The 15,946-nt window shown below is 43.9% G+C and overlaps 1 protein-coding gene across 1 annotated transcript in view; it reads left to right on the top strand.

The window, feature by feature from the left end:
• The window catches only part of KIF5C (kinesin family member 5C), a 183,937-nt gene that overhangs the window by 87,162 nt on the left and 80,829 nt on the right, over positions 1–15,946 (top strand). The window contains exons 8-10 of the mRNA XM_017342839.4: positions 2,982–3,106; positions 5,737–5,841; positions 6,790–6,938. Of these exons, the coding sequence (XP_017198328.1) occupies positions 2,982–3,106; positions 5,737–5,841; positions 6,790–6,938 (379 nt within the window). The remainder of the gene's footprint in view (positions 1–2,981; positions 3,107–5,736; positions 5,842–6,789; positions 6,939–15,946) is intronic.

Raw genomic sequence — 15,946 nt, 5'->3', positions numbered from 1 at the left:
GTATACATTATTAGGAAGTAGTGTCTTAACCACTAGGGAGGATAGATTTTCATTTGCCATAAGAACTCTGTAATCCTTATGGCTGCCCCAACTAAAGCCTGCTCCTAGAGAGAGAGTGAGTTCACTATCCTGTTGTAGAAGAGGCTCATCTCAGCGCTTTAAGTCTCTTCCACCTGAGGTTCTATGATTCTGTGATCCAGCCTTTTCTCTACCCCAAGAGTGTGTCTGATGATGTTTATATGTGTGGCAGATTTCATAGGTGAGTCTAGACTTTTTGTTTTAAAGATTGATTTATTTATTTGAGAGGCTGAGTTACAGATAGAGAGAGGGAGAGACAGAGAGAAAGGTCTTCCATCTGCTGGTTCACTCCTCAAACAGATGGAGCTGATCTGATCCAAAGCCAAAGTCAGGAGGCAGGAGCTTCCTCCAGGTCTCCCACTGGGTGCAAGGGCCCAAGGACTTGGGCCACCTTCTACTGCTTTCCAAGCCATAGCAGAGAGCTGGATTGCAAGAGGAGCAATAGGGACTAGAACTGGTGCCCCTATGGGATGCTGATGCTGCAGGCAGATGCTTTATGTACTATACCACAGTGCCAGCCCCAGAGCCTAAACTTGTATACAGTGTGGTCAGACTTCACTTCTTTCCCTCTTGCTTAAAACATGTACACAGGGAAGAGTGTAAGATTGTTTTTAAAAAACAATCTCTATTTTATATACTAGAAAGGCAGTGAGACAGATGGATAGAGAAGGAGATCTCCTATCCACTGGCTCATTCCCCAGTTGCCTATAATAGCCAGAGCTGATCCAGGCCAAAGCTGGGAGTTGAGAACCCAATCCAGGTTTCCGAGATGAATGGAAGAGACCCAAGTACTTGAACCACTACCTGTACTATCTCCCAAGGTCCATGTTAGCAGAGCCTGGGACTGAAACCTAGCCACACTGCTATGGGATAAGGATGTCCCAAGCCCTGTTTAACCAGTGTGCCACTTGGCTGCCCAATACTGATATGCTTATATCAGTAATATATCTGTTTTGGCAAAAAAGTAGTTCATTCTGTTTCATAAGCTGTTGTTAGTCACGAATTATTCATGACTAATTATTACTCACGGTATACCTTTCGGTTCCTTAATTTAGATCTGCTGCTTCAGAACATTAGCTAACTATGCAGCTCTGTGGTATTAAACACATCCTCATTGTGTGTTAACATCATTTCCATCCATCTATTGCACTTATGCTTTTAGTGTCTTATCCAAGAAATCATTGCCAAATCTGGTGCTATGATTTCCTCAAAGAATCTTATATTTTCCTTTCTGAACCAAACCAGTTTTTGTGTATGGTTTGAGACTTTTATGTGTAAATGTTGCAGCACCATTTGGTGAAAGGACTGTCATTTCCCCCTTGAACTTTTTGGTTACCCTTGATGAAGGTTATTTGACTGATGTGCTGGAGTTTATTTTAGGGCTCTTTATTTTGTTCTGTTCGTCTGTATGTTGGTCTTTTGCTGCTACCACACTGTTCTGATTACTGTTGCTTTGTAGTAACTTTCGAAAGCAGTAACTGTGAGGTGTCCAACCTTGTTCTTACTTTTCAAGATTGTTTTGGCTATTCAAGATCTCTTGAGATTCTGTATGAATCTTAGGAAGGAATTTTCTGTTTCTACAAAAACTGTCACTGAGATTTTGATAGTGTTTGCATTGAACATGTGGGTTATTTTGGATGGTGTTGACATTTTGAAGATTTATTTATTTATTTGAAAGGCACAGTTACAGAGAGAGAGGGACAGACAGAGACAGAGAAAGAGAGAGTGAGAGAGAGATCTTCCATTCACTGGTTCCCTCCCCAAATGGCTGCAACAGCTAGGAGCCAAGAGCTTCGTCTGGGTCTCTCATGTGAGTAGCTGGGGCCCAAGCACTTGGGCATCTTCCGCTGCTTCCCCAGGTGCATTAGCAGGGAGCTGAATTGAAAATAGAGCAGCTGGAACATGAACTGGCACCCATATGGGATGCCATTGTCGCAGGAGGCTGCTAACCTGCTGTGCTAACACTGGCCTCTGGTGTTGCCATTTTGCCAGAGTAAGTCTTCCAATGTACATGGGATGTCTTCCCATTTATTTGTGTTTTCTTTAATATCTTTTGGCAACATTTCCTAATTTTCAGTGTACAAAACTTTTACTTCCTTTTTTAAGTTTATTCCTAAATATTTTATTATTTTTGTTCCTATTGTAAATGGCATTTTCTTAATTTACTTTTTGGATTATTGTGATATAGAAATGTGAGTGATTTTTTATGTGTTGATTTTGTATGCTTTGTTAAACAGTCCTAACAGTTTCTTAAGAAGGTTTCTTTAGGACTTTTTACATATCTGGTGAGGTGGTTTTGAGCAATGATTGCTGGTGAGGGTTGCATTGTGGGCCTCTGTTTCTGCCTGGTTGACTGGCCAGGGTTTTCAAGGAACTTTATTTCTAGTACTCCATCCTAATGGGGGCATTTTTAATCTTTGAGATCTTCTATGCACTTAACATGAGTTGCAGAAGAGGTGTAGGTCTTAATCCTTCCTTAAGAAAGTCTTAATCCTTCCTTAAGGAAGCTTATACTGTTTCTGATAAGGTCAGGCTTCCATACGTGACTGAGCTAGAATATATCAGGTACTAATCAAGATAATAGCATCTGTGAGATTTAAAGTGAGGCAGGGGAAAAAGCTACATACTGAAGGAGAGTCAGGCTGTGGTAGGATGTGGGCTTCAGGCAGAGCTAGAGAATCTCAAGCTGTTGACCAAGATTTTTAGATGAATGTCTCTGCTACTTGAAGATATGTTAAATCTTGCTTTTCAAGAGTGAGCTTGTTTTTAAGAGGAAACAGTGTGTCTCAGGTGGTTTTCACAACTGACTGGGAAGGCATGATTTATTGCGCTTTTTAGTCGAGAGGTTTGCCATCTCAGTTTGTGTGTTTTTTTGTAGCGCAGTAAACTATTTTCCTTTTCAGACATGAATGAACACAGCTCTAGAAGTCACAGTATCTTCCTGATTAATATTAAACAAGAGAATGTGGAGACTGAAAAAAAACTCAGTGGGAAGCTTTATTTGGTTGATTTGGCTGGGAGCGAAAAGGTAATTGGTTCTTTATTTGTGTTATCTATAATTTCCCCTGTTATTTGCTTCAGCGTGCAATGGCGTGATTTTTATGCCTTTCTATTCCCTATTTTAAAAAGCTTTTTAAGTTTCTGATGTTGTGCCAAGGTGTTATTAAATTTAACCTTTGTTTCCCTGCTCTTTATTTTCTGGTCCTGAAGTTCCCTGTTCATATCACAGGCAGATGCTCTGAATGCTAATGGTGATTTATGCCGAACAGGCCCTGGTGACAACGTTAGTCAAGTGTTGGTCTGAACGTATCCTGACAAGGACAGCTGTGCCAATGTGGAAGGGGCATGAATGTCTGAGAAAAGGGAAGATGCCCTGTGTACCAGGCTCAGCTAGGCCAGGGAATGGCTTTGCCGTGGGAAGCAGCAGCTCTGCCTCTGTGGCTCTGTTTTGCTGATAAAATCTGTGTAACCTCGGCCTCATCCTGGTTCTCCTGGCAGTGGGCATGGACTGATCTATCTTCTGAGGGCGGCCTTGGTTCCTTAGGCTGTGAGTCCTGTGCTCATTCTTTTAGCCACAAACCCTGACTGGTCTCTGGTTTTGTCAGGACTCTCTTTTGGCATCTGTACCCCATCCCATGCCTCCCAAGTAGGCTTCCTAGAATCTCCCACCTGCCCCTTACCAGCCTCAATTCTGTAGCACCAATGGAGACTCCTGCTGCCACACATGGCTGGGGAATCCTTCCCCATTGGGCAACATCTCAGAGCAGATGCACCTGCACAGTGCCTTTTCCTCCATTGTCACTGCCATCATGGCTTTAGTGGCCATCAGGGTGAGCCTTGAGGTTTGGTCAGTCTCCCTCACCATATCATTGACCCCCACTTGCTGCACCACATCACTGAGTTCCCATTTGCCAAGTTATGTCCTCTAGCATCTGTCTAAGTCATGATTCCTTAAGTTTCCCTCTCTTTTGCATTTGTGGGGCTATGAGCAGAAGATCCTTTGGATATTCCTGGTTGGGAGTCCAACATTGTGCTGGTGTGGGCTTGTAGCTTCGAAGTTACAAAACAGTGCTGTTGTGTTCCCGACTAACTGTTGACGGCTGATCAGCTTTCCGGCCATGCCATGTATGGGTCGGCGTAAAGAGCCTGATGGCACCTTCATTCTTGCCACGCACAGGGATGAGTACTTAGGGTCCAGATACACCTGAAAACTGCCTCACGCTGGCAGATCATAGTGAAGACCTGCCTCTGCACAGTGTTGGGTTATTGCTAATGATATGAATTCAAAAGTTCATAGGAAAATGGAATGAAAAGGTAAATTTATTTGGGCGTAAAATATATTTTTTCATGATATGTATTTTCCGTGAACTTTCAGCAGAGCCCCTTGTGTTTCGGAGGGATTTAAAGTGGTAGTGCTGGCATGTTTTCCTTTGTTCATGTCGGTTTTCCTTTGCCTGGATGTGTCCACATGCATGTGCCAGCTCAATCTTACAGCACAGAGCGCTGGGCTGTTGTTCCCCACTCTGCGACCTGCTATCCTTCCCTGAGGCTGGCAGTCTGATGTCACTGGAGCTCCATTTTCCTTGTCTGTAGAAGGAAGGTGATAGATAGGACCTGCCTGGTATATTTCATGGAGTCGAGATGCTGAAATATGAAAATGTTGTTTAAGAAGCTCTGTTTCAATAGCCTTATTTGTGACCCATCAACCACGTGATCTGTGTCCGTGAGCAGGGGTACATCCACACACTGCCAAGAGAGGTGCCCTGCACCTGGACATGCATTCACTTCAATCGTTAGGACTCTCCTTTATGTGTAACTGAAATCCATGTTGGTGCGGTTTAAAACTATTCCTCTCTTTCCTTTCTTCTGAGCACAGCCGCTCACCTGTGTCATTAGTCCTTTCAGCAGAGAAATGAATCATGCAGAACTCCTTTTCTCCCTAGCATCTGTGAACTGCTCTCCACCGAGAGCAAGTGCTGTAGATGGGACATTACCTGTAACAACATGATAGAGGAGGAGCGTGCATGCCCCTCTGGCTGCAGAGGAAAAAGAGACAGATTTATAGTGCAGCGTATGCTTTCTTGACTTTCCCTGCCTCTCTGAGCTTTTTTGCCTTTTGGGATGATTGATCCCCGTTTTCCTTGCTAGGGGAGTAAGCAGGCAGGGAGCAGGGTGTGGACAAGTGTGCCCTGCACCAGTAGTCCTTTGGCAGAGTTCTAAGCTTGTAATTTGCAGTGTCCTTCCTGTGCCCACTCATCGTGCCCAGGGCCGTGTGTGCTCTGAATTTGGCCCTCTGGCCTCCCCCTGGCATGGAGACAGTGGTTCTGTCTCTGAGGACCCGAGCCTGCCCGTGGTGACAGCATTTCTGGAGCCTGGTTTCTCTGGATGGATGTCCTCTGGGGAAGCGTCTGCAGCTTTAGCACTTGAGGCATTTCTGCCATTCCACTAAAACCTAATTGAGAGGAAAATGACAAGCAGGAGAGACTGAATCCCCAGCCTTGGGCACGAGGGATGGCTTCATCAAAGTGGTTCTTATTTACTTTTGTTTTTCCCTCGCCTTCCAGGAGGAACTCCCCCATGCCCACGAATGAGTGTGAATTTTCTCCCTTGCACTTTTGCTCTCTTGAGCAGCTCACTGCTTTCTCTTCTCTCTGGTAGGTCAGCAAAACTGGTGCCGAGGGAGCTGTTCTGGATGAAGCTAAAAATATCAATAAGTCTTTGTCTGCTCTTGGAAACGTGATCTCTGCCTTGGCAGAAGGGACAGTAAGTGATCCTGTCGCTGTGTATTAAATAATGTCGTGATGTTTCCTTTTGGGTATGCATATTCCCTTTGCCACACATCTGAGAGTCCTCTGTTTTCCCAACTGGAAGATGACCAAGGAGATCCTGGCCTGGCCACTTGCCTGCTGGGACAATCTAGTTCATCAAAAACTGAATGGTGGTGCTAATTTCCTATTCCCATCCCCCCCCCCCCCCCATCACCATTCATTAATCATTAAACTGGGGAAAGAGAGTCAAAGGCACAGAGGCCAATTCTTACTTCACGCGTGTTTCTAAGCTCCTCCCTAACTTACTTGCCTCTGGGTTTGTTTCTTAGAATGGGCTATCAAAACCAATACTTTTTCTTTTCTTTTTTATTTATATACAGAAGATCAGTTTAGTATATATTAAGGAAAGATTTCAACAGTTTGCACCCACACAGAAACACAAAGTGAAAAATACTGTTTGAGTACTAGTTGTAGCATTAAATCACAATGTATAGCACATTAAGGATAGAGAACCTACATGAGGAGTAAGTGCACAGTGACTCCTGTTGTTGACTTAACAAATTGACACTCTTGTTTATGGCATCAGTAATCACCCTAGGCTCTTGTCATGAGCTTCCAGGGCTATGGAAGCCTTTTGAGTTTGCTGACTCTGATCATATTTGGACAAGGTCATAGTCAGAGTGGAAGTTCTCTCCTCCCTTCAGAGAAAGGTACCTCCTTCTTTGATGACCTGTTCTTTCCACTGGGATCTCACTCACAGAGATCTTTCATTTAGGTGTTTTTTTTTTGTTTGTTTGTTTGTTTTTTTGCCAGAGTGTCTTGGCTTTCCATGCCTGAAATACTTTCATGGGCTTTTCAGCCAGATCTGAATGCCTTAAGGGCTGATTCTGAGGCCAGAGTGCTGTTTAGGACATCTGCTAATACTTTTTCTTTTCCAACACAGAAAACACATGTGCCATACCGGGACAGTAAGATGACTCGAATTCTCCAGGACTCACTGGGTGGGAACTGTAGGACCACTATTGTCATTTGCTGTTCTCCTTCTGTCTTCAATGAGGCGGAGACCAAGTCCACGTTGATGTTTGGACAGAGGTACGTGGAGTCCCTGGCAACCCATGCTCTGTAGTGGGCCTTAGGTCTCAGGAGTGAGTGAGGGGCTAGTGGCAGGGGGTAACAAAGTGAGGAGGCAAGGAGCCAGTGACTAAATTGCATCCAGCCTGTGATCAATGAACTTGAGGTATTATTTATTCAAACCAAAGGGATAATTATGTTTTTGGTTAATAACCGAGAATGTATCACTCAAAGGTATGATGTTTAAAAGAAACCGACACACTCCAGTTTGTTACAGATGGGATTGTTGGTAATGTAGTGGACCCATTACTTTTGTCCTTTGTGGAAGTGCAATCTTAATTTGTAGGTTCATGTGATTTCAGTTGGATGCCTCTCAAGATTGGTAAGTGCCTTGAACTCCAGTATTTGGGATCTGTTGCAAAATTGCTGACAAAACAATAGGGAACATAGGTGAATGCATGGTCATGGAATCCACACTAACCCTGGGGTAGGAGGCACAGAATGCACAGTGAGGAAAGAGGTAGGAGGCAGCTGTCTTCTCACTTTCCCTGATGCCACAGTGAGACTCCCTAGATCTCTGGGCAGTGGGAATAGATGGGGCCGCGGGTGTCTCTTAGTAAGCCCAACACCACTTTGGTATATGTGGATTGGTTCATACCTGCCCTTCCTTTCTTGACCATTTCTTTCTTTCTTTTTTTCCCAAAGAAACCTTTTATTTAAGGAGTACAAATTTTATAAGTACAACTTTAGGAATATAGTGATTCTTCCCACCATATCCATGCTCCCACCTCACCTCCTCCTCCCTCTTCCATTCCCAGTCCCATTCTCCATTAAGATTCATTTTCAATTAACTTTATACACAGAAGATCAACTCTATACTAAGTAAAAATTTCAATAATTTGCACTGTTTGAGAACAAGTTTTACAGTTAACTCTCATAATATAACTCATTGAGGACAGAAGTCCTGCATGGGAAATAAGTGCACAGTGACTCCTGTTGTTAATTTAGCTATTAACACTTTAAATATGACATCAGTGATCACCTGAGGCTCTTGAAATGAGCTGCCAAGGCTATGGAAGCCTTTTGAATCCACAGTCTCCATCAGTATGTAGAGGAGGCTATAAGCGAAGTGGAAGTTCTCTCCTCTCTTCAGAGAAAAGTACATCTTTCTTTGATCCCCCTCTTTCCACTGGGGTCTCACAGAAATCCTTCATGTAGGACATTTTTTGCCAGACTGTCTTGGCTTTCCATGCCTGAAATGCTCTCATGGGCTTGGCAGCCAGACCAGAAAGCATTAAGGGCTGATTCTGAGGTCAAAGTGTTATTTAAAGTGATTGTCATTCTGTGTGTCCTCTGTGTGGACTCCTTCCCATGTTGGAACATTCTCTCCTTTTTAATTATATTATTATTATCAGACACTTATTTATATGATCCCTTTAACATTTAATACTGTCTATATGATCATTTTAACACTTAAGATGATATTTTTACCACCCAGCTTAATGGGATTTGGGTTCCCATGGCAAGTTTTTAAACTATCCTTAGAGGTAAGTCCATAGGAATATATGCAGAACTATACAGCTTTACAGTTACAAAATTCCTCCTCTCTTATTTCCACTCTTATTTTTTACTGAGATCTATTTTCAATTGACTTTATACACATTTTATTAACTCTGTTAATTAAAGAGTTCAACAAATAGTATGAAGATGAGAAAAAAAACTATTCCTTGATAGTTAAGATAAGGGCTATGCTATTCTCAGCCCTTTGCTTCTCAAAGTGTCAATTTCACTTCTACAGATTTCCTTTTAGGTGCTCTGTTCATTATCACAGATCAGGGAGAACATATGGTATTTGTCCTGTTGGGACTGGCATATTTCACTAAGTATGATGTTTTCCAGATTCCTCCATTTTGTTGCAAATGACTGGATTTCACTTTTTTTTTTAAACTGCTGTGTAGTATTGTTTGTTTCTTTTTCACATTGCCCAAGGCCTGGCCTCCTACCATTGTGTTTCCCCAGTTCTGGTGTCCGGGCCTGATCCTCCCAGCCATGAGGACCTTGGTGTCAGTTCCTGAGTGCTTAGGGTGCTATGGATTTGGGTGATCGCAGCATCTTCAGCACTCAGTGGTCTGAGCCTGGAGCTGAGGTTGGATAACATGGCCTCTGCTGCCATCATTCCAATCGACTGTGGAGAATCCTGTGCCCTCCAGACAGGTTCCCCATCCTCTGGGGGCCTCATCAAAAAGGCGCTGCCCTGCCTTTTCTTGGGTGTGGGTGTGGGGGCTGTGTGTGCTGTGTGGTCAGGCTTAAAGAGTAGTTTCAGATGCCTGGGGTAAGGACAAGTGGGGGTGGGATGTATGGGAGATTGTTATGTCTTAGGTAAACTGCATTAAGCCCCAGTCATTTCCTGAGCCCTCAACAGAACATAGATTTATGCAGTTGAGGCACCTGTGGGATGTCTAAATAAATAATAATTACATTGAATTGTCATAGAACTAATGTATCTGTTAAACTGGATTTGAGTCCTTTCCTTCCTCTCAAATGACTTCCTTGATTAGACAAATACTCAGGTCAATGCGATGGTGGTAGGACAACCCCTGCTTTTCTCCAAGGTCCCAGGATGCCCTGTACACCAGCATCTGCTGCTGGGGCCCGGAGACTGCATTCTGCCTCCCCCACCACTCACGCAGCATCTTCTACTCAGACTTTAATGGTTTTCTCTGAAGACGTGTTCAAACAAACCAACTCCGAATGCACTGATAAAGCAACCATCTCTTTAAAAATGATTCTCACCTGGAAAACAAATATATTTTCTGTCTTTGGAAGTATTTGTCTGTCTGTCTGCAGGTGTCTTTTTTACAGGGCATTTGCGGCTGTCTACAGGAGTGTTTTAGGTATCAGTTGTTATTATTGTCTTTATTTTTTTAAGATTTTATTTATTTATTTGAAAGAGTTACAAAGAGAGAAGGAGAGGCAGAGAGAGAGAGAGGTCTTCCATCTGCAGGTTTACTTCCCAACTGACCACAATGGCCGGAGCTCTACTGATGCAAAGCCATGAAACAAGAGCTTCTTCTGGGTCTCCCGCAAGGATGCAGGGACCCAAGGACTTGAGCCATCTTCTAGTGCTTTCCCAGGCCATAGCAGAAAGCTGGATTGGAAGTGGAGCGGCCGGGTCTTGAACCAGTGCCCATTTGGGGTGCCAGCACTGCAGGCGGTGGCTTCACCCGCTATGCCACAGCACTGGCCCCTATTATTGTCTTTCTTCTGATCTCAGTGAGGCCATCACCAACATCATCATTACCACTAACATTGTTTTTAGCGCCTAATATGTGTCAAGCATGTCAAAATCCTCCTAGCAGTTCTAACAAGTAGGCATTATCTCACCTTGAATGGAGGAAGAAATTGAGGCTTAGGCTCAGAGCCATTAGGTATCATACCTGAGACCACACTGCCAGGAAATGACTAAACACACCGCATGTCTTAGGGTGTAGCCTATACCATTTGACTTACAGCCTCTCTCACGCGGGCTGCTCCATTAGGAACCTGTAGGAGTGCAGTGCATGGGTGAGCAGTGCCCTTTGGGTCAGTCAACCCAATTTTGAAAGTAAGTTCTGCTACTGACCCACTTTCTCACTGACGTCTCTCTGAGCCTCTGGTCTTTAGAAAGGGCTGCAGTACTGCCTACCTCTGGGCATTGTTTGGGACGATTACATGAGTTGCCTCAGTTTTCAGTTAGCAGAAGGGATGGCATGAAGCTCCTCCTTTCTGACAGTATCGAGGCTCAGGGAGGTCGTAGTCATGGATGGGCTGGGCTGCAGATGAGGTGATATATGGGGAAGCACTGTGAAGTTAGGCTCAAGATTGGATGAAGAAGAATTCGAATTACGTTTCTAGACTGACCAAATAAAGAAATACTGTTGATAACTTGGGATTCCAGGAAATAAACAGTAAGGTCACGATGTTTTTGAGTGAAACAGGTCAGTCCACATTCTTTTACCAGAGTCACCTAGATTCTGAGCTCCATGACAGCAAGAACTGATTTTCACACTGGGATTGATTTCCCATCAAGTACTCAGCAAAAATAGTGCACAGTAGATGGTCAATAAATAAATGGTGCATATATGAATGTACAGATGGACATAGAGATTATTGTGTAGGAGACCTTGGCACCTAGGGTGCTGCTGAACCATGACACCATTATGGCCGAAGTTGGCTTGGGTTTGGATCTGATTTGCTTTCCCATCTATAATCAGAAATGCATGAGGTTTTGATCCCTTCCCTCTGTGGAGTCTTCAAGGATGCAGAACTCTCTGGGGCCAGTACCTGCTTTATTGTTAAGTGCACTCATTGAACCCAATTATACAGCAGACATGAGTTTGAACATTGGATTAGACATGGTATCTGATAGCTAATGAGATTAAGCACTTTGAACTCAGGAAAGACTGCTGGGCACATCCCAAATTCAGTGTAACGAACATTCATTATATTTTTGTTGGGGGGGGGTGGCCAGACCTCAGAGCAGCATCAGACTCTTCAGTTATTCCCATGTGGTTCTTTCAAGGATGTGGAGAAAATACATGCTAGTTGCTAGGCTTTACTGTATTTTTGCTCTAAGAAAACAATAGCATGTACTTGAAAGCAGTAAAAACATGTGAGAGTCTTTAGGTGCCTGAAGGCTCCCCTTGAGAGTCCTGCCAGTACCCTTCAGGATTCTGGATTAGGGTCTGGAACTAAAGGGGAAAAGTTACCATGGCTGTCTTGTTTTCACCAATAAATTCTGCCTCTTCCATTCCGTCAGGTTCATCCCCTGAATCCCAGCATTGTGCTAGTGAAGGAGTGCCTTCCATGCTGTCCGAGAGCTTTAAATCTGGCTGAGGACATGTGTTTGCATTCGCAGGCACTAGAGACTCAAAAAGCTGGAGTCACATTAGAGCGTTTTCATTGATTCTTCTTTTGGCTTCCAGCATTTTATTTTTTAGTCCTAATCACTCTTCCAAACTACTTCTATAGCACTATTTGAAAAAGATTTCCTAAGTTTTAGAAAAGTGAACTCGGATCACCCAATTATCTTGGAAACTCATCTAATGCACCTTGATGTGGCGAGGTAATGAAGGGAGAGGGAGCCTCAAGGGAGTAGGCCAGTCAGCTTAGCAAGTTCTGAGTCAGCACATCTGTGGTTCTGATTGATCCAGCATGAATAATTCAAAGATTTTATTTATATGCTGAATGTGGAAGGAGGATTGATAACTTGGAGAAAGTAATATTCTTTCTTCTTTCCTCGATGTGCATTTTAAAAAACCCACCTGCCAGTATAATGGCAGCTGGGTGAGGCACTGGAGAACCCGAACGGTGTGCATGTAAAATTCATGTTACCAGAGAATGCGAGAAAGTTACCTGCAGGGTCAGAGTGAGCTCTTTGGCCAAGGCAAGACACTGGGCTGCATGTTTGACATAGGAGCCAATGAGACTTAAATCACCCCTGGTGGAGGGCCTGTTAGTGAAAACTACGGTTAATTTTTGCTCTTGGAGGGAGAGCTGCTGTGAGTGACCTAAGGTTTTTTTTTTTTCCAGTTTTTTTTATTTATTTATTTAATAAATGTGAATTTACAAAGTGCAACTTTTGTATTGTTGTGGCTTCCCCCCCTCCAACCTCCCTCCCTCCCGCGACCCTCCCCTCTCCCACTCCCTCTCCCATCCCACCCTTCATCAAGTTTCATTTTCAATTACCTTCATATACTGAAGATCAACTTAGTATATACTAAGCAAGGATTTCAACAGGCTGCCCTCACACAACCGCACAAAGTATAGGGTATTGTTCGACTAGGAGTGTTGTTTTTAAGTTTCATAGTAAAACACATTAAGGACAGAGATCCTACGTGGGGAGCAGGTACCCAGTGACTCCTGTTGTTGATTTAACAATTGGCACTCTTATTTATGACATCAGCAATCACCCGAGACTCTTGCTATGAGCTGTCTAGGCTATGGAAGCCCCTTGAGTTCACCCACTCTGAACTTGTTTAGTCAAGGCAGTATCACAGTGGAGGTTCCTTCCTCCCTTCAGAGAAAGGCGCCTCCCTCCTTGATGGCCTGTTCCTTCTGCTGGGGTCTTGTTCACCAGGATCTTTCATTTAGATTGTTTTTGCCACCGTGTCATGGCTTTCCATGCCTGTGAGACTCTCATGGACCTTTTAGCCAGATCCGAATGGAGTGACCTAAGTTTAACTGGATGCAAATCCTCTTTTAATTCACTTCAGAATGTTTCTGCAGAGACCTGAGCCCTTTAAAAGACAGAATGTCAGTTTCTCCTTCCCTCCCCTCCTGCCTCCAGGAGCAGGGCAGGGACCTCCCCAGGAACTGGGAAGGTGCTCTGGGGCAGGGGTATTTCCTAGAGAGTGTTCAGGTGGGAACCAGAACTTCCAGCAGGTTAGAGGTGTGATGTCTGGTGCCATGTGTCAGTTTGGCCAAACTAGAGTGCAGTTACATAATGAAGATGTTGCTATGATGGTATTTTGTAGATGTGGTTAACATCTACAGTGAGTTGACTTTAAGTTAAGCAAATACCTGTGACAATTGAAGCCGGCCTTATCTATCAGTTGAGGACCTTAAGAGCAAAATCCAAGGCTTCCAGGAGAACAACAGATTTAAGACTATAGTATCACCTGCTGTTTCCAGCCCTGACACGATCCTCTGGGCCAATTTCTTTAAAGAAATAAATAAGATATATGTTGTGTATATAATAGGATCATACACACACACACACACACACACACACACAGATGGGTGTATGAGTATAGTAGTCTGTATATTCCTGTCTGCTTCCTGTTGTTCAGTTGCTCTGGAGAACCCTGACTGAAGAAGGATGCTACACTGCCCTTCCCCTCTCTCCCCTATAGCGGGTATAGTGGGTGGATCTCAGTCTCTCTTCACAAAGCAAGATCACACGTTAGAGATTTACTGCTGTGTGTTGAACATGTGGGTTTGTCAGAGCTCCTTAGTGAAATGCCAGGGCTCTCCTGACCAACTGGAGAAAGAAGGAAGAGACTGAACAAGAGGGCCAAAGGTCTTAGGAACAAACGTCTTCCTATATCTTGCAGGGAGGCCAAGGTAATTAGAAGCAGCTCCAAGGAAAGGAAATACATGTATCATTTAGAACTGTCAATGGCCAGTTCTAATGAATAGAGGGAAACACTTGGGGATTTATCAGGACGCAGGGTGATTTGAGTTCATGAATCCAGTACTATTTCCCCTTCCCCAACATTCAACGAGAACTTCATTTAAGTGCCAAATTATGAGGACGTCTTGTGTCGGTGTTTGACCTTCGTTTGGAAATGAGCCACCCTCTAAGGAGCCTGGGCATGCACTTGTGACCACATAAACTGCAAATTCAGTGGTGGAGGGGCTGAGTGGTGCTGGAAAAGAAATGGCGGAATGTTCCAGAACAAGGCGGTTTTTGTCCTCCTTCCATGTGTTCTGACTTCACTTCTCAGTGTCAGGTCCTGGGGGGGGTGGGGGTGGGGGGCTGGGTTCTTAGTCCGCTGTGCCGAGTCTGTCTTCTCCAAAGGGGGCTCATGTTCATTAACTCTGAGGTCTTCTAAATACTTGGTTCAAATTCTCTCCCTGTAGGGTAAAGAGATTTTTTTTTTTAATCTGGGACAAGTCTAGCTCATCTATTATTATTTTTTGACAGGCAGAGTTAGACAGTGAGAGAGAGACAGAGAGAAAGGTCTTCCTTTTCTGTTGGTTCACTCCACAACGGCCACTGTGGCTGGTGCGCTGCGGCTGGCGCACCGCGCTGATCCGAAGTCAGGAGCCAGGTGCTTCTCCTGGTCTCCCATGCAGGTGCAGAGCCCAAGCACTTGGGCCATCCTCCACTGCACTCCTGGGCCACAGCAGAGAGCCGGACAGGAAGAGGAGCGACCGGAACAGAATCCGGCACCCCGACTGGGACTAGAACCCGGTGTGCCAGCGCCGCAGGTGGAGGATTAGCCTATTGAACCGCGGCACCGGCCTAGCTCATCGATTATTGAAAAGCTGCAAACCAGATTCCTAAGAATGGCACCCTCATAATTGGGCTCGTTTTTGCTGAATGGATCTTTTTGTTAGGGTGTAAGCTTAACACAGAATTAAGGTGCTCCCTGTAGGTACCCTTTGGTTAGGATTTAGCTCAGGGCTCACTTAACTATAACTGGAGGAATAGGCATTTGTATCTGTATACACATTGGAAGGTCTCAGTAAAACCTAAGGGTTTTTAGAAATGAAGACCCAAGGACCCTTTTTGCTTCTTGGTGAATGATCGGGTCACTTCGGATTATTCAGATGATATCACAATCAGTTTGACCTTTAAAGATGATGAATGAGCAGTAGGTGGCTAAAATAGGGCTCCTGTGGGTTTGTTGGCTTGTTTTCCTTTATCAAAGAGCTAATGTTCCAGAACTCTTGGGCTGGATGCTATTGCTATTAATGTGTATCTTCAGCTAGACAGAATTGTGAACCTGCCTTGGGAGCATTTGCTTTCTGCTCTCTTGTTGATTTTATGTTACTTACAAGCTGCCTGAAATTCTTCTGGAAACCAGGCCAAGCAGTAAATGCACACATATTGGGTGTAGGTATATGTACAAGCCCCCACATCTTCTCCATGTGCAGCCTTCAGCCCAGGAGCCACATTGATTTGCTGTGTTTGAGTCGGGATGGGGTTTAGTGTGATAACAGCTAGCAAGTGTGTGGAAAATACCCCAACAAAAAGGCTAAGAGTATGGAAGCCTTTGACGTGCTCTGAAGTAAACAATGCAAAAAACAAAACAGCAGGCCCCTAACTATGTATCCTATACTGGTAGTAACTCCTTGGGTATTCCCAAAGGAAGAAAATGCATTTTAAGAGGAAAAATCAGATAAAAGCTAATGATCGTTAGATTCATTCTTTAAATTTTCTAAAGTGAAAGGAAAGATTATAGATATTCTACATTCTTTTGGTCTCTTAATGGAATAAAGGACTGAGACTTTATTACTCTTTCTTTTTTTTTAAGATTATT

The sequence above is a fragment of the Oryctolagus cuniculus genome, chromosome 3 (genome assembly GCF_051225735.1).
Source record: "Oryctolagus cuniculus isolate XC-2025 breed Fujian yellow rabbit chromosome 3, ASM5122573v1, whole genome shotgun sequence".
In the NCBI taxonomy this organism is placed as follows: Eukaryota; Metazoa; Chordata; class Mammalia; order Lagomorpha; family Leporidae; genus Oryctolagus; species Oryctolagus cuniculus.
The sequence above is the reverse complement of the archived record's forward strand: the minus strand, read 5'-3'. Positions and strand labels throughout refer to the sequence as shown.